The sequence below is a fragment of the Dendrobates tinctorius genome, unplaced genomic scaffold (assembly GCF_039654945.1).
Source record: "Dendrobates tinctorius isolate UK_male_01 unplaced genomic scaffold, ASM3965494v1 ptg000143l, whole genome shotgun sequence".
Classification (NCBI taxonomy): Eukaryota; Metazoa; Chordata; class Amphibia; order Anura; family Dendrobatidae; genus Dendrobates; species Dendrobates tinctorius.
In genome coordinates, this window is record NW_027361810.1 from 14,760,944 (window position 1) to 14,779,823 (window position 18,880).

The 18,880-nt window shown below is 44.3% G+C and overlaps 1 protein-coding gene across 12 annotated transcripts in view; it reads left to right on the top strand.

The window, feature by feature from the left end:
* Positions 1-18,880, top strand: part of R3HDM1 (R3H domain containing 1) — a 119,890-nt gene that overhangs the window by 99,973 nt on the left and 1,037 nt on the right. For 10 of the 12 annotated variants that reach the window (XM_073545541.1, XM_073545545.1, XM_073545547.1 and 7 more), the window contains 9 exons: positions 388-657; positions 1,108-1,231; positions 3,285-3,442; positions 3,547-3,698; positions 3,775-3,878; positions 4,058-4,230; positions 6,555-6,699; positions 11,955-12,037; positions 12,344-12,428. In XM_073545541.1, the coding sequence (XP_073401642.1) occupies positions 388-657; positions 1,108-1,231; positions 3,285-3,442; positions 3,547-3,698; positions 3,775-3,878; positions 4,058-4,230; positions 6,555-6,699; positions 11,955-12,037; positions 12,344-12,428 (1,294 nt within the window). Of the gene's footprint in view, positions 1-387; positions 658-1,107; positions 1,232-3,284; positions 3,443-3,546; positions 3,699-3,774; positions 3,879-4,057; positions 4,231-6,554; positions 6,700-11,954; positions 12,144-12,343; positions 12,429-18,880 lie in introns of all 12 variants that reach the window. The other 2 variants (XR_012220317.1, XM_073545552.1) reach the window with 2 other exon arrangements.

The following is an 18,880-nucleotide window of genomic DNA, read 5'->3' on the forward strand; positions in this document are numbered from 1 at the left end:
TCTTTTTTATTAAGCATGTAAGCCCAGTTTTGAAGTTCACCGGGATCACCGGAGAGCGCTTTTACCTTCCAAGCTAGACCGCAGCGGTGGTCGGTCTCCCAGGCAACGATCTGTAAACAAAAGATAAGCGTTAATATTTCAAGAACGGCTGAAAATTTTAATAAGCAGTAAATTGCAAAAGTGATTGTTTTTACAAGCTCTATCTGACATTGCCTACCTATAAAGAGGAGAATAACCTTTCAATCGATTTTTCTGAATAAAATTTGAGTTCTGTGACTTTTATAAATACATTTTTAGACATTGAAAGCTATACGTGTAATATGGATAATTTACTATTTTATTTTCGGCATTATTGTTATTAGTGTTATTATTTTACATTTATTCCAGCCAGACAACCTGGGCTCTCAGTTTAGCCATATGAGTCTTGCCAGACAACCTTCGGCAGAGTCTTCAGATACTCATTCGACTATGTTCCAGTCCACCGTGGTGCTTCAACCTTCCGCACAGTCTGGCTACATCATGGCGCTCCCTCCTCCCCCTCCTCCGCCGCCCCTTGGACAGTCTTTGCCACCCCCCAACTTTTCTGCCTCCAGCCAGCCTGTCAATCCTACAGTGCTCCAGCCGCAGGGATACATCCAGCCCCCCTCACTCCAGCAGGTACGGGGGTCTCCTCTGGGACTAGCTCCGGTGCTAATGAGGAAGATGTCAGTAAAGGACACCAGGAGCTTCTAGCGGCTGTTAATGGTGAAGTCGTGTTCATTAGCGGAATCCAGTTTCGGGCTTGAAGGTTTATTATTTGACAACAGACTCATTTGTTGATGTCTGTATTTTATTGGCAAAATGTGCTGTGCAGAGAAAGGAGCCATTAAAATAATTTTTAGCTCAATTTTGCATAAGTTAACATTTTCCAATCATGAAATCGCAGCTGTACCGAAATGGTAATGTGTTTTATATTGGCATTATGTTGGCTCATGATCAAGATCTCAATTGAGTTGGACGGGGGGGTGGGAAGTGATTGAATGAATGTGGAACTTTTTTCTTAAAATTGTTAACCTGATTTCCAATTTTTGTGTAACGTTTTTTTTTTTTTACCTTTTTTATTTCTAGATGCCAACCTGTTACTGTGCTCCAAACCAGTATCCTCACTCGAACCAACAATATCGGCCCGTATCGTCAGTCCAGTTCAGTTCGCAACCAAACCAAACACTGCCACAAGCCGCCCACCAAACAGGTTTGTATTTTGGTTAGCCTTCAGCCTCTTTCCCCCTCCTCGTATCTGCTGTGCGATAGACGTGGAGCGGCGGGATGCGGGCCCGGGGCGCTGTATGAGAGGGTTTAAGTTTCTCACAGTGAACCGGTCTCTTTTCCAGCCACTTTCTCTTCTTCAGTCCCATGTTTTCATTTTGTAGCTTCGTCTTTCAACACTTTTCCATTGGCAAAATTTTGGAATTTATAGAGTGTCACGCTCGAAGTACGGCTCATTTTAAAATACAAGCAATAGAACGGGTTACTTTGTCATCTCGGGGGGGGGGGGGGGGGGGGGAGATATGAGACGGCGGCTTCTCACCCGAAGCATTTTGGATTTATCATTTAAACACGAGACACCCAATCGGTCTGAACAAAAGACATGACTTGATGGTGCATTACTATTAATGTTTTTAATTATGTATTGTCATATGTGATGTTTCGTATGTGCAGGACCGGAAGTAGGTATCATGTGATGTATTGCAGGTTTCCTATTGGCCAGTCTTGTACTTATAGCTTAGTTGCACTAGAGACTGGGTATGGCTTTGATAAAGACCTCATAGGTCGAAACGCGTAGCCTCTGCGTTACCCAAGTCTGGTGTGATTATATGGAGAATTTTATTATGTGTTATTTGATCCACATTCAATAAAAGAAGATTTTTATGCAGCTGGAGCGAATCCTCCTTTTTTTCTTAAAAAAAAAAACAAAAAAAAAAAAACAAGGCCTCAAACGTCTGTGGGCAGAAAAATAAAAAGAGTTCTGAATCTGGGAAGAAGGGGAGGAAGAAAACAGAAACGCAAAAATGGAAATTGGGCCTGTCGCGAAGGGGTTAATTCCCGTAGCCTGGAGCCGCAGAGCTCGCGCTCGGTCACGGCTCCGTCTATTCTCTGTAGGGCGACATCGCCGGTCCCTGCGCAGGAGGCGGTGTACGTAGTGGGCAGGATTGTTTCTCTGACCCTCGCTTTTGTCGCACCCACAATGTCTCCGCTGATTTGCCCTTCAGATGTAAATGAGGACAACGTAACTTACCCTTGTTATGTAGACGACTTCTATGATATTTCTGCCTTTTACAATCTTCTCACAATTATTGTTCGGCATTTAGCGGCGACGTCGTTGAATGCGGCAGTAAATGTTCCTGGTCGGCCCTTTGTTCTGGCGGCGGCGGCGGCCCTTTTATTGCTGAACTCTTTTATGCTATTATTGAAATGTAAATTAAATTCTCTGGTACCGCGGAGCTGAAAGCAGGGCTCTCATGTCATGCGCCGCTGTACAGGGAGCGTTACTTGAAGCGAGCGGCTCTGCTGATGCGCGGCGGGGAGCATTTGTTCTTGGAAAGGGCTCAGATGGAGAATTGAACCTAACAGGAGGCTTTTCCTGATCTGTTATTTTGCCGCTCATACACAATCGGATCTGGGAAAGTTGGACTTGGGTCTTCTGGTGGTGAAAAGACTCCGCTGTCTTTCTATAGCTGCAGGCATTTTAAATGATATCCTAAATATTTCCATTGCAGCATGGTGGGTGCAGCTATACGCCCCATTGTAATGACTGTAGTGGTGGCGCAGCCTACGGTACATCTGCTCTTGATATTACCGCCATAGCGCAAATTGACATACATGTATGTCCTCATTGGAAGGTCATTTCTGCACCAGGCTGTAGCGCGCGTCAGGGTGGTGTCCCTCCTACTAACTGCTGGGATAAAAAAAAAAACTTAATTTTTTAACAATAATATTACCAATATATACTGTCTACTGAAGGCTCTAGAACAACGTGAATAGGACCTAAAATATGTATAAAATTTTAGCTGTGGGGTGCCGACAGCTTGGGCAAGCAAGTATTGTACCCCCCAACCCAGTGCTAAGGCACACTGGGTGCCCCTAATTGACAGTGCTCCCTTTTAAAGTTTTTGTAAGAACTCAGCCATTTTTCTTTCATTCTGGACAATCCCTTTAAGGACGGCTTGAACCGTGTCGGTCGTGTGCTTTTTTGACTACTTGCACTGAATCCATGATCTAATTTTTTTTTTTCTTTTACGTTCTAGCTTATCCTGCGGTAATGCCCAGCCAGCAGCCGACCTACCAAGGCATGGTCAATGTGCAGCAGCCCCAGAATCAGACGTTGGTCGGTGGGCAACATGGCAGCATTGCCAATCCCATCCAAGGTGTTATGGTGCAGTACTCCTCAGTGCCCTCATACCAGGTAGTGCCAGTCAGGCTGTGATGAAGCCTGTGCACGTCCCATACCATCCTACAGCAGATGGCGGCTTTATGACGTGTCATAACTTGGCGGCCTTGTTTTATTAGGTTCCCGTTCGGCAAGGCTCCCAGTCTGTGCCACAACAGCCATATCACCAACAGGTGCTCATTCCTAGCCAGTCCCACCAGGGGCCGATACCGACCACGGGGATGCCGGTCTACTACAGCGTCATCTCGCCAGGACAGCAGAACAACCTGAGGTACGGACGGGCTACAAACACGCACTCTGATTATATACCACATGTAGCTCGTATAACAACGTGTCCAACTTCGCAGCTCCTCCATGGGGTACATGCAGCATCCAGGATCTGACCAGATGCAATTTCCAAGGGCAACATCTCCTTGTAGCTCTCAGCCGCTGCCAGGTCCTCAATGTGCAGGTATAAAGTTATAGCCCTCTTATTTTTTTTTTTTTATTTCTTCCTCCTTTGCTATTGCAGTTCAGCCTCATGTACCAGAATGGGATGAGCTGCAATATCAGGCACTGCCTCTTCTTCAGGAGTGGCGCTGTTTAGTTTTTTTTTTTTTTAATTGTTTTTCTTTTTTTTTTCTTTTTCAGCAATACCAGCACCGCCCCCTCCTGGTGGAATGGTAATGATGCAGCTCAATGTTCCTAACAACCCGCCACCTCAAACACATTCACCTCCTCAGTGGAAGCCAAATAAATATTATTGTGACCACCAGAGGGCTCATAAAGTGGCCGAGTATGGAAGCCTGGATCCGTCTATCCATGTAAATAGTGGGGGGTGTATGTGCTTGTCTGGGGGGGATGTATGTGCTTGTCTGGGGGGGGATGTATGTGCTTATCTGGGGGGATGTATGTGCTTGTCTGGGGGGGATGTATGTGCTTATCTGGGGGGATGTATGTGCTTGTCTGGGGGGGATGTATGTGCTTGTCTGGGGGGGATGTATGTGCTTGTCTGGGGGGGATGTATGTGCTTGTCTGGGGGGGTGTATGTGCTTGTCTGGGGGGATGTGTGCTTATCTGGGGGGGATGTATGTGCTTGTCTGGGGGGATGTTTGTGCTTATCTGGGGGGATGTGTGCTTATCTGGGGGGATGTATGTGCTTGTCTGGGGGGGTGTATGTGCTTATCTGGGGGGATGTATATGCTTGTCTGGGGGGGATGTATGTGCTTGTCTGGGGGGGATGTATGTGCTTGTCTTGGGGGGATGTATGTGCTTGTCTGGGGGGGATGTATGTGCTTGTCTGGGGGGGATGTATGTGCTTGTCTTGGGGGGATGTATGTGCTTGTCTGGGGGGGATGTATGTGCTTGTCTGGGGGGATGTATGTGCTTGTCTGGGGGGATGTATGTGCTTGTCTGGGGGGTGTATGTGCTTGTCTGGGGGGATGTATGTGCTTGTCTGGGGGGGATGTATGTGCTTATCTGGGGGGATGTGTGCTTGTCTGGGGGGGTGTATGTGCTTATCTGGGGGGATGTATGTGGTTGTCTGGGGGGGGATGTATGTGCTTGTCTGGGGGGGATGTATATGCTTGTCTGGGGGGGATGTATGTGCTTGTCTGGGGGGGATGTATGTGCTTGTCTGGGGGGGATGTATGTGCTTATCTGGGGGGGATGTATGTGCTTGTCTGGGGGGATGTATGTGCTTGTCTGGGGGGGATGTATGTGCTTGTCTGGGGGGGATGTTTGTGCTTGTCTGGGGGGGGATGTTTGTGCTTGTCTGGGGGGGGATGTTTGTGCTTGTCTGGGGGGGGATGTTTGTGCTTGTCTGGGGGGGGATGTTTGTGCTTGTCTGGGGGGGTGTATGTGCTTGTCTGGGGGGGGTGTATGTGCTTGTCTGGGGGGGGATGTATGTGCTTGTCTGGTTGGGGATGTATGTGCTTGTCTGGGGGGGGATGTATGTGCTTGTGGGGGGGGATGTATGTGCTTGTCTGGGGGGGGATGTATGTGCTTGTCTGGGGGGGATGTATGTGCTTGTCTGGGGGGGGGGTATATATACTTCTTTGTGGTGTTTTACCATCTGCATCAGTACATTTTAGAAATATTTGCTTCTTAGCGCCAGCCATGTGTCTTGACGTTTTTTGCACTTGTCTAAATATAAGCGCTAAATTGTCTGGGTCCAAATTAAATGACCCACTTTGGCCACAAGACACTTCAATATAAATGCCCAAATAATGTACTGTACTTACAGTGCTGCCGCCAATTTACACTGCAAAAATATCTATAATTTTTCTTTTAACAGCGCCATATAGAACTCAAAAATACCAACATTCAGTGAATAAATAACATTATGCACAGACTTCAAGGCAAATTAATATTGGTGGTCATAAGCTTTGATCGGCCGTCCATCATTGGCGCCCCGTTCGCCCATTTCCCACAAGAGAGTTCGCACAAACCAAAAGGTTTAGTGACACGACCATATGGCGGCTTTATTTTACGTTTTTTGTTACAGACACAACTCTCAGTCTCCTGACCTGATGTGACCACCTCATAGACATACTGTATATTAGGATCAGGACCGGAGCTTATAACCGGAGCGTATCTACTCGTGGATGGCGCTGCCAATGTTATATTTGTTTTCAGAGTTCACCATGATCAAAAGGGCTAATTCTATACATCGAGTAGCAGATCAACTTTTAGTTGTTTGTTAGCGCCATTTATGTTCTGGCGTGCTACATAACTGCAAGTGTATCCACAGGATGCGCCATGGATGCAGTCCCACCCACACTTGTCTGGAGAACAGGGGTCCTCGGACCCCTCGTCCTGCGGGTGCTGCCGCCTTATGCCCAGATCATTCCTTGGACTTTTATTGGAGTTCCAAAAACAACCGAGGAAACTTGATTAATTGTACCGGAAATCTTCATCGGTAGCGGCTGTAGCACTGGGTGGGATGGGGCTCCCGCATTTTGAAAGTGGGTCCATGCTCCACCACTGAGGCTCAGGCATTCAAGACATACCCTGTGGATACATCCTAAATATATAAGAAGATCCCTTTAAGGGGCTAGTATAGGAAGATACAGGCTTGCTCTGAAGATGCGCTGCGTCGTACACCGACGACTGTATATAAGTTTGTGTTTCTGGTCCTCTCTTGCAGCATAGCTCACATTTAAGCAGTCCCATCACATCGCCCAACCAGTCACCGGTTCCCGTCCAAATAGCCAACATGAAAAATATCCGCCCTGGTTTAACGCCTCTCCCTCTAGTTCCACATTTTTCTAGACCGTTTGCTTCAGGACAAGGTAAAATTTTCATATAAGTGTCTCTTAGGTGATTGAGTAGTTATAAAGCTTTAAGGTGTGTGCTGTTGTGTTTTTTTTTTTTAAAGTTTTTACATTTTTTAATATACTTTTAGCTTTTGCAATATCTTATCTTGCTGTCAGAGAATGGAAATTTGCGGTTTACATCCAGCGATCTTCTCTTAATGATTCTATCCAGTCTTATTCAATGTACAAATCTTTCTCCTGTTACAATGTATCAGTGCAGGTAAAAAAAAATATCAAAGTCCGGTACTGTACTGTGCTCAGCTGATTTTAGTAAAAATGACACTTGGGAATTTTGGTGACTGCTTAAATGGTAGATTCACATTTCAGCACTGTGGAAAATAGGATCTATATAAACAGTGGAGTAGCTTAGAAAATATGTTACTTACTTTTACTTAATTATGAGTTTACTGTCTAAACTAGATCTGAATTACAGATTGTTATTGGAAACTGTTATCAATCAGTGACTCCACCAACAGAATAGTGAGTGCAGCTCTGGGGTATAATACAGGAGGTAACTCAGGATCAGTAATGTATATACACAGTGACTGCACCAGCAGAATAGTGAGTGCAGCTCTGGGCTACAATACAGGATCACTCAGGATCAGTAATGTAATGTATGTACACAGTGACTGCACCAGCAGAATAGTGAGTGCAGCTCTGGGGTATAATACAGGATGTAACTCAGGATCAGTAATGTAATGTATGTACACAGTGACTGCACCAGCAGAATAGTGAGTGCAGCTCTGGGGTATAATACAGGATGTAACTCAGGATCAGTAATGTAATGTATGTACACAGTGACTGCACCAGCAGAATAGTGAGTGCAGCTCTGGAGTATAATACAGGATGTAACTCAGGATCAGTAATGTATGTACACAGTGACTGCACCAGCAGAATAGTGAGTGCAGCTCTGGAGTATAATACAGGATGTAACTCAGGATCAGTAATTATTATTATTATTTATTATAGTGCCATTTATTCCATGGCGCTTTACATGTGAGGAGGGGTATACATAATACATAAAAGTACAGTAATCTTAAACAAGTCACGACTGGTACTGGATGGGAGAGGACCCTGCCCGCGAGGGCTCACAATCTACAACGGGATGCGTGAGGATACAGTAGGCGAGGGTAGAGCTGGTCGTGCAGCGGTTTGGTGGATCGGTGGTTACTCCAAGTTGTAGGCTTGTCGGAAGAGGTAGGTCTTCAAGTTCTTTTTGAAGGTTTCGATGGTAGGCGAGAGTCTGATATGTTGTGGTAGAGAGTTCCAGAGAGTAGAGGGGATGCGCTGGAGAAATCTTGTATGCGATTGTGGGAAGAGGAGATAAGAGGAGAGTACAGGAGGAGATCTTGTGAGGATTGGAGGTTTCGTGCAGGTAAGTACCGGGAGACTAGGTCACAGATGTAGGGAGGACTCAGGCTGTGGATCGCTTTGTATGTCATGGTTAGGGTTTTGAACTGGAGTCTTTGGGTAATGGGGAGCCAGTGAAGGGATTGACAGAGGGGAGAGGCCAGGGAATAGCGGGGGGACAGGTGGATTAGTCGGGCAGCAGAGTTAAGAATAGATTGGAGGGGTGCGAGAGTGTTAGAGGGGAGGCCACAGAGCAGGAGGTTGCAGTAGTCAAGGCGGGAGATGATGAGGGCATGGACTAGGGTTTTTGCAGATTCTTGGTTGAGGAATGTACGGATCCGTGAAATATTTTTGAGTTGAAGTCGGCAGGAAGCGGAAAGGGCTTGGATATGTGGTTTGAAGGAGAGATCAGTGTCAAGGATAACCACGAGGCAGCGAGCTTGTGGGACTGAAGAGAGTGGGCAGCCGTTTACTTTAATGGATAGGTCTGTTGGGGGGGTCACGTGAGATGGGCAAAAGATGATTAATTCTGTTTTGTCCATATTAAGTTTTAGAAATCGAGCGGAGAAGAAGGATGAAATAGCGGACAGACATTGAGGGATTCTGTTTAGTAAGGAGGTGATATCTGGTCCAGAGATGTAGATCTGTGTGTCATCAGCATAGAGATGATACTGAAAGCCATGAGATTCTATGAGCTGTCCCAGGCCGAAGGTGTAAACGGAGAAGCACAGGGGCCCTAGGACTGAACCTTGCGGGACTCCGACGGATAGGGGGCGCAGTGAGGAGGTGGTGTGCGAATGGGAGATGCTGAATGTCCGGTCTGCTAGGTATGACGCAATCCATGATAGGGCCAAGTCTGTGATACCAAGAGATGAGAGGGTCTGTAGTAATAGGGAATGGTCCACTGTGTCAAAGGAGGAGGACAGAGTAGTGTCCCTTGGCCTTGGCGGCTAGTAGGTAATTGGTGACCTTAGTTAGGGCAGTTTCAGTGGAGTGGTGTGGCTGGAAGCCGGATTGCAAGTGGTCAAGGAGGGAGCAAGAAGAGAGGTGGGAGGATAGTTCAAGATGGACGTGTTGTTCCAGTAGTTTTGAGGCATAGGGGAGAAGTGATATACGGCGATAGCTAGATACAGAGGATGGGTAAAGAGAGGGCTTTTTGAGGATAGGTGTGATTGAGGCATGTTTAAAGCTTGAGGGGAAAATGTAATGTATGTACACAGTGACTGCACCAGCAGAATAGTGAGTGCAGCTCTGAAGTATAATACAGGATGTAACTCAGGAGCAGTAATGTAATGTATGTACACAGTGACTGCACCAGCAGAATAGTGAGTGCAGCTCTGGAGTATAATACAGGATGTAACTCAGGATCAGTAATGTAATGTATGTACACAGTGACTGCATCAGCAGAATAGTGAGTGAAGCTCTGGAGTATAATACAGGATGTAACTCAGGAGCAGTAATGTAATGTATGTACACAGTGACTGCATCAGCAGAATAGTGAGTGCAGCTCTGGAGTATAATACAGGATGTAACTCAGGATCAGTAATGTAATGTATGTACACAGTGACTGCACCAGCAGAATAGTGAGTGCAGCTCTGGAGTATAATACAGGATGTAAATCAGGATCAGTAATGTAATGTATGTACACAGTGACTGCTTCAGCAGAATAGTGAGTGCAGCTCTGGAGTATAATACAGGATGTAACTCAGGATCAGTAATGTACAGTCATGGCCAAAAGTTTAGAGAATGACACAAATATTAATTTTTACAAAGTCTACTGCTTCATTTTTTCTAATGGCAATTTGCATATACTCCAGAATGTTATAAAGAGTGATCAGCTTAACAGCAATTACTTGCAAAGTCAATATTTGCCTAGAAAATTAGCTTTATCCCCCAAAACACATTTCAACATCATTGCAGCCCTGCCTTAAAAGGACCAGCTAACATCGTTTCAGTGATTGCTCCATTAACACAGGTGTGGGTGTTGATGAGGACAGGGCTGGAGATCAATTTGTCATGATTAAGTAAGAATGACACCACTGGACACTTTAAAAGGAGGTGGGGCTTGGCATCATTGTTTCTCTTCTGTTAACCGTGGTTATCTCTAAAGAAACACGTGCAGTCATCATTACACTGCACAAAAATGGCCTAACAGGGAAGAGTATCGCAGCTAGAAAGATTGCACCTCAGTCAACAATCTATCGCATCATCAAGAACTTCAAGGAGAGAGGTTCCCTTGTTGCCAAAAAGGCTCCAGGGCGCCCAAGATAAACCAGCAAGCGCCAGGACCGTCTCTTAAAAGTGTTTCAGCTGCGGGATCGGGCTACCAGCAGTGCAGAGCTTGCTCAGGAATGGCAGCAGGCAGGTGTGAGTGCATCTGCACGCACTGTGAGGCTGAGACTCTTGGAGCAAGGACTGGTCTCAAGAAGGGCAGCAAAGAAGCCACTTCTCTCCAGGAAAAACATCATGGACAGACTGATATTCTGCAAGAGGTACAGGGAGTGGACTGCTGAGGACTGGGGTAAAGTCATTTTCTCTGATGAATCCCCTTTTCGATTGTTTGGGACATCTGGAAAACGGCTTATTTGGAGAAGACCAGGTGAGCGCTACCACCAGTCTTGTCTCATGCCAACTGTCAAGCATCCTGAAACCATTCATGTGTGGGGTGGCTTCTCAGCCAAGGGAATGGGCTCTCTCGCAGTCTTGCCTAAAAACACAGTCATGAATAAAGAATGGTACCAGAATGTCCTCCAAGAGCAACTTCTCCCAACCGTCCAAGAGCAGTTTGGCGATCAACAATGCCTTTTTCAACATGATGGAGCACCTTGCCATAAAGCAAAGGTGATAACTAAATGGCTCAGGGAACAAAACATAGAGATTTTGGGACCATGGCCTGGAAACTCCCCAGATCTTAATCCCATTGAGAACTTGTGGTCAATCATCAAGAGACGGGTGGACAAACAAAAACCTTCAAATTCAGACAAAATAAAAGCATTGATTTTGCAAGAATGGACTGCTATCAGTCAGGATTTGATCCAGAAGTTGATTGAGAGCATGCCAGGGAGAATTGCAGAGGTCCTGAAGAAGAAGGGTCAACACTGCAAATATTGACTTGCTGCATTAACTCATTCTGTCAATATAACCTTTTGTTACTCATAATATGATTGCAATTATATTTCTGTATGTGATAAAAACATCTGACAAACACACATAAAAACCAGAGGCCAGCAGATCATGTGAAAATATAATATTTGTGTCATTCTCTAAACCTTTGGCCATGACTGTATGTACACAGTGACTGCACCAGCAGAATAGTGAGTGCAGCTCTGGAGTATAATACAGGATGTAACTCAGGATCAGTAATGTAATGTATGTACACAGTGACTGCACCAGCAGAATAGTGAGTGCAGCTCTGGAGTATAATACAGGATGTAACTCAGGATCAGTAATGTTATGTATGTACACAGTGACTGCACCAGCAGAATAGTGAGTGCAGCTCAGGAGTTTAACCCTGGCTCAATAAAGTATAAATAATGTCATGTATTTACAAAGTTACTCAACTTTCTTAAGTGATATAGATAACTTTTAAGATTGTATGGTGATGGCCAAAGATAAAGAACACTCCTCCCAAATGCTAAATTTCCATTTCTCAATGTGGGGGATTCATTAAATTATTATAATTATTATGTGAGTCTTTAAAATGTAGAATTTCAGAAATGTAATCATATTGCCCACAAAATGTGTTCAGATTTTAAAAGAAGCGATGGAGACCTAGTAACAATCTCCCGGTTTTGCTGCGTGTGTGAATTCTGCTTTTTTTGTCATTCTGTGCTGACTGTCGTATTATTTATTTCTCTCTCGTGTTCCCTTTTTCCTGGCAGGTGATACAAGATATCCGTTACTTGGTCAGCCATTACAATACAATGCTCCTCAATTAGTACACGGACATATAACAAGTCAACAGGTTTATAATCGTGTTCTTGATCCTACATTTCACATCTAGGATATAATGAAGACATCTCTTTAATATAGATACGTAGGCTTTTCTCCAGGGATCCAAGTGACTGGGGGTAAAAGAATGAATGTTTTCATATTTCTTATATGCCAGATAATATGCGATCACATGGGCACATAGCTGTAGATACAGATCTAGACAATACTTTACTGTAAAGTTAGACATCGTAGACTCGATAATATCTGCCAGTTTAAAAAAGAGAAAAGAAAGAAAAAGAGGGAGGCAAAAAAAGAATCTCATTTGTGCATGTTCCAGGGTCAGTCTGGACACAGACATGGAAATCGAGGCAAAAAAATGGCCAAGAAAGCTGCTTCCACAGACCTCTCTGCAGGTGAACCTGGTACGTTGGGTTTTTTTTAAGTACATATTTAGTTTTTTTTTATTAATCTTCTGCATATTTTAATTAAAAGAAAAAAAAAAAATCCAACAGCCTCATGCATGCAGACCTATGTGTTTCCAAGGTAACAGACTACAAACAAAACTCTGCAGTCAGATCCTGCAGGAGTGGGTTACTCTACTCCTTCTGCCCCTGTTATATGACAACCTGCAGGTATTAAAAGATGGGAACAATGGATGATAACGGCACATAAACTCATTAACAGACTACTCAGGGGGTTTCAAAAGTTTAAATGTCCTTTAAAATTGTGCACTGATTGGTTCTTAATTTTTAAAAATTAAAAATCTAGAACATGCCACTGTGCAGGTCTCTTATTTTTTCCCACTCCTATAATTTAATCCATAGTCTTAAGCTCAGTCCCTTATTAACATCCTTTTTCAGGGTCTCATCCCCTCACTTAAAGGCGTTGTGAAAAAAGCAAAATGCATCATCTGTCCATTGGATAAGTAATGACATTAGCTTGCAACTACTTGGGAACCCCAGCGATGACGAGGGGCACAGAGTCCCATTTTTGAGCGGACCCCTTATTCATACTTTCACTCAGTGGAGCAGTGCCCATGCCTGGCCTGCGCTTTAAAGGTGCTCTGCCAGCACAGAATGACTGTTCAAACCAAGTACGAGTGCTTGGTGATTCACGGTGGGGTCAACTCTGTTGATAGGTCAAAAGTTATTAAAGGGACTGTACTAAAATGAAAATTTGAGTTTCCATGACCCACAGTAACACCTCCTGCAATGTGATCACACGTCCATAACCTCCCCTGTTCTGCTCCTGTCGGATGACTTGACCCTCTATATGTCTATTCCAGCGACTATATTTTGCAAAGAGACGGAACTTTCTCAAAACACCCGTTAAAAACTAAAGAGAAGTGGGATGAAGATATTGGGATAATTGACCCTGACCAATGGGAAGATATCTCTTTGGTCCCCTAGTTGTCCACCAGTGAGGCCCAGAGACTGTCGTCACAATTACAATTACTACATCGGGTGTATAAAACGCCCAAATTCCTGTATTACAAAGGGGCAAAACCAGATGACTTGTGCCCAAGATGTGCAGTTGGTCTAGCCGATATTATACACCTGTTCCGGGTATGTGGTTCAATAGGAGATTGATGGAATCAAACCTTAAACTATGTAAATTATGTGTTTACGCTTAAAGGGGTTTTCCACTACTAGGACAACCTTTTCTTGATCAAAATGTTTGGCACCCATTAAATAATAAAGTCTATACTCGCGTCTCATGCCTGCGCCGTTCCCGCGGTGTCTGCACTCGCTCTCCTGGGGGTCCCGTGCGGTTGTTGTGACGCCGGCACCCAATTAGCGCTGGCGTCGCTGTCTCCTCCTCCGAACAAACATGAAGAGGAAGTCCGGGCTGCAGCTTATCTGTGACTTCCTCTTCCTGCTCAATTCGACGGAAGGCAGGGACAGTGATGCCAACATTGATTGGGTGCCGGCGTCTCGTGTCACAAGAACCGCTCTGGAGCCCCGGTGAGAGCGAGTGCCGACCCTGCGGGAATGGCGCCGGCACGGGAGTAGAACATAAGATTTAGAATTTTACGGTGGAAAAGCGAGGGGTATGAGAAGAAGTTGTCCAAGTAGTGGACAACTTCTTTGAAATTCCTATACAACCTGCAGTGTGCATCCTGGGTTTTGGTAATGAAGTAACGGAAGACGAAAATGTAAGGATGGCGCGTAAAAGGACATTATATGAAATTAGGGAAATCGTAGCAGCGTACTGGCTGGACGGGGCACCACCAAGAATTAGGGAAATGATCGAGAAAATGCATTGACTTATACGTCTGGAGGAAGAGGTATATAAAAAGTGGAGACATTTGCATAAATATTGTGAAATATGGAAGGTTAGGAGAATGCATCACAGTACGTCCATTTTATTTATATTGGGCTGAGCCTAGTTACTCATCCAGTTGTCTGATCCATGACGAGTCTTCTAACCACATCAATGTGAAATGTTTAATGTTGTCTTATAAGATCAGCTCCTGATACAAGAAGAAGCAAGAGGACTCTTAGATGTAACAGTTTTCTCTGTGACGGATAGTAAATGTCAATGATGGTCCCCTATGTATATATTGGGATTTATATTATCCAAGCATGGCTGAGGGGGCGGTGGGGAGTTGTGAGGGTCCTCTGAGGAAACTTTCTGTGTCGGCAGCCATCAAATCTACGCCTCCTTGATGTATATATTTAGATAATGTACATGTATATAACAGCCTTTATTTTTGGACTATGTTTTATAACAGTTTATGTAATTTATATACTGTATGTACACTGTGTGCAGAATTTTTAGGTGGATGAGTATTTTGATCACATCATCCTTTTTATACATGTTGTCCTACTCCAAGCTGTATAGGCTTGAAAGCCAACTGCCAATTATGTAAATCAGGTGATTTGCATCTCTGTAATGAGGAGGGATGTGGTCTAATGACATCAACACCCTATATAAGGTGTGCTTAATTATTAGGCAACTTCCTTTCCTTTGGCAAAATGGGTCCGAAGAAAGATTTGACGGACTCTGAAAAGTCAAAAATTGTGAGATGTCTTGCAGAGGGATGCAGCAGTCTTGAAATTGCCAAGCTTTTGAAGCGTGATCACGGAACAATCAAGCGTTTCATGGCAAATAGCCAACAGGGTCGCATGAAGCGTGTTGATAAAAAAAGGCGCAAAATAACTGCCCATGAATTGAGGAAAATCAAGCGTGAAGCTGCCAAGATGCCATTTGCCACCAGTTTTGCCATATTTCAGAGCTGCAATGTTACTGCAGTATCAAAAAGCACAAGGTGAGCCATACTCAGGGACATGGCCAAGGTAAGGAAGGCTGAAAAATGACCACCTTTGAACAAGAAACATAAGATAAAATGTCAAAACTGGGCCAAGAAATATGTTAAGACTGATTTTTCTAAGGTTTTATGGACTGATGAAATGAGAGTGACTCTTGATTGGCCAGATGGATGGGCCCAAGGCTGGATCAGTAAAGGCCAGAGAGCTCCACTCTGACTCAGACGCCAGCAAGGTGGAGGTGGGGTACTGGTATGGGCTGGTATCATCAAAGATGCACTTGTGGGACCTTTTCGGGTTGAGGATAGAATGAAGCTCAACTCCCAGATCTACTGCCAGTTTCTGGAAGACACTTTCTTCAAGCAGTGGTACAGGAAGAAGTCGGTATTGTTCAAGAAAAACATGAGTTTCATGCAGGACAATGCTCCATCACATGCATCCAAATACTCCACAGTGTGGCTGGCCAGTAAAGGTCTAAAAGAAGAAAAAATAACGACATGGCCCCCTTGTTCACCTGATCTGAACCCCATAGAGAACCTGTGGTCCCTCATAAAATGTGAGAGCAACAGGGAGGGAAAGCAGTACACCTCCCTTTGGAATGTGGATCCTATCATCCTATTTTATTAGTGAATGTGGACTATAAAATTTTTACCAAGATCCGAGCTACTAGACTGAATTCAATTATATTGAACCTTATACATCCTGATCAAACGGGCTTTATGCCTGGTAAAAGCACTTCCATCAATATCAGACGAGTCCAGTCCATAGCCCAATATAGTTCCCTAATGCCAGACAACAAATGGGCACTGGCATCGTTAGATGCTGCCAAGGCTTTTGACTCTTGAGTGTCCTTTCCTCTCCGCGTGCTTGCAAAGATATGGCTTTGGCAATAAATTTATAACACGGATTAAAATATTGTATATGAAACCCAAGGCCCGTATTATAGTAAATAACTATATGTGAGCCTTTCTCATTACATAGGGGAACCCGTCAAGGCTGTCCTCTCTCCCCAGCTCTCTTCGCCCTTGGTATTGAGGCACTAGCAATACGTATAAGGTGCTCCCCTAACATCCGAGGTATAGATATAGCAGGTCGGGTGGACACCATAGGCCTATATGCCGACGACATGGTGATATTCTTGAATGAAGCGGAAAAAACTTTGCCACAGGTGATATCCCTTATAGATAGATTCAGTAAATATTCAGGTTTACATATAAATTGGGGGAAGTCTGCCGTGTTGCTCCTTTCCCATGCTCCGATGCCCCAGCTGGAGGCTCTCTCCTCGCTATCTATTGTATCTAGCTTTAAATATTTGGGCCTTCACATATTTCACAATAGTACGCTTGATCTACAACTTAATGTCCACCCACTGCTGGAACTAGCTAAAGTTCAATTTGCATCCTGGAGTAGGCTCCCGTTGTCTGTGGCCAGACGCATTAATCTGATTACAATGATACTGCTCCCTAAATTTAGCTACTCCCTTCAGCACAGTGCGGTAGCGGTGCCCAGGTCCTTTTTTGTAAATCTCAATTCCCAGGTCACGTCCTTTATATGGGGGAAAACTAGGCCCAAACTTAAATTGTCCACTTTACAGAGACCAAAGAGGGGAGGCGGGGCGGCGCTGCCAGATTTTTTCCTATACTACTTAGCTGGGCAGGCTAAAGCATTAAGTAAATGGATGCCGGGTAGTTGCCTCCCCAGTTCTGAAGGTCATTTGCTTCACGCTGCACAAGTGGATTGCCCATTAGGATTTCTTGAGCTAGAGAAAACCAGTGTCCCACGTCTGCTGCCCCTGCTCCGGCTGGCATGATCAATATGGAGTTAAGTCAAGAACGTAATTGGGTTTAAAGATTTTATAGCTGAAATGCCCCTGTGGAATAATAATTATCTTCCGGAATCGCTAAATCAACCGTCCACCGTTTTCTGGACTCAGTATAGCGTCTCTTTAGTGGGGCACCTGTATGACCAGAGGATCTTAAAGTCTTTTGAGCAATTACAGGCCGCACATGATATTCCAAGATCTCAATTTTTTCGCTATCTGCAGCTGAGATCGGCTCTTCAATCACATATGAGGGATAGGGGTCTGGGCCGTGCTATTTCATCGTTACCTCTGATCGGAATCCTTAATTCTCAGGGTCCCCAGGGTCTCATATCCTCTTTATATACGTACATGCTGTCGGTGGGGGCGGAATCTGCCATACGCTCTATTAAGAGGAAGTGGGAACGACTCATCCCTAATGCGCAAAGAGAGGAGTGGGAGGAGATTCTGGAATCTCCGATCGGAGTATCACCATCTATCAATAACAGAATGATACAATTATATATAATCAATCATACTTGACTCCGGTGCGACTTTTTAGGATGGGTCGACTGCAATCATCAGAATGTTTGCGATGTCACTTGCCAGATGCGGATTTTATTCACATGGTGTGGCAATGCCCCACTATCCTGCACTACTGGAAAGAGGTGACTACACTACTGACATCCCTGGTGCAGGCGCCTGTCCCTCTAGAGCCATTGGTCTGTTTGTTTGGGTTATGGGAGGAGGAGATTTGGGATCGCTATACTGGGGTCTTCCTGCACGAAACACTGTTTATGGCGCGGAAGGTGCTGGCACTGCGGTGGATGGGGGGGCTCATGTCCTTCTCTTAGATTTTGGGTTGATTTGGTAAATTCGATTGTTCCATATGAGCGCACTTTATACCAAAATAGGAGATGCCCGGGTACATTTGAAAAGATTTGGGAGAGGTGGAACTCCTCTCATCTTACTCTGCAAGGTTGAGACATCACATACGACATAATGATATAGGAGACCAGGCTGCGGAAATAATAGACACTAGTTGATGTAGTGGTAGTTTAGGAATTTTATTTAGACTTTATTTCCGAATGATATTACAAGGCTTGTGAAATTGGATTGATATACATGCTGGAAAATGTAAGGCCAATTATTCTTTACGTACGCTTGGAAGGATATGTACACATTACCTTGTTTATCTACAAGAATGTGCAATTTCTTTGATTTATATTTTGCAATGGACAGAAACATGTGTGCTATGTATAATGCTTGTTATCATAAGCCATTATGTATGTTGTACATTCTCTGTGTCCTGAGGTTCAATAAACGAATTTAAAAAAAAACAAAAAAAAACTACACCTCTCCGAACAGTGTCTGGGAGGCTCTGGTGGCTGCGGCAAGCAAATGACAGAATCTATGGATGGAAGGCTTTTGAGTGTCATCGTAAAGAAAGGTGGCTATATTGGTCACTGTTATTTTTTCTTTGTTTGGTTTTTGAATATCACAAATGTTTATTTCTAAATTTTGTGTTGTTATCTTGGTTTACCTGGTGAAAATAAGCGAGTGAGACGGGTATATATTTGGTTTTTATTAAGTTGCCTAATAATTCTGCACAGTAATAGTTACCTGCACAAACAGATATCCTCCTAAGATAGCCAAATCTAAAAAAAAAAACCCTCTCCAACTTCCAAAAATATTAAGCTTTGCTATTTGAGTCTTTTGGGTTGATTGAGAACATAGTTGTTGTTCAGTAATAAAAAGAATCCTCTCAAATACAACTTGCCTAATAATTCTGCACGCGGTGTAACTC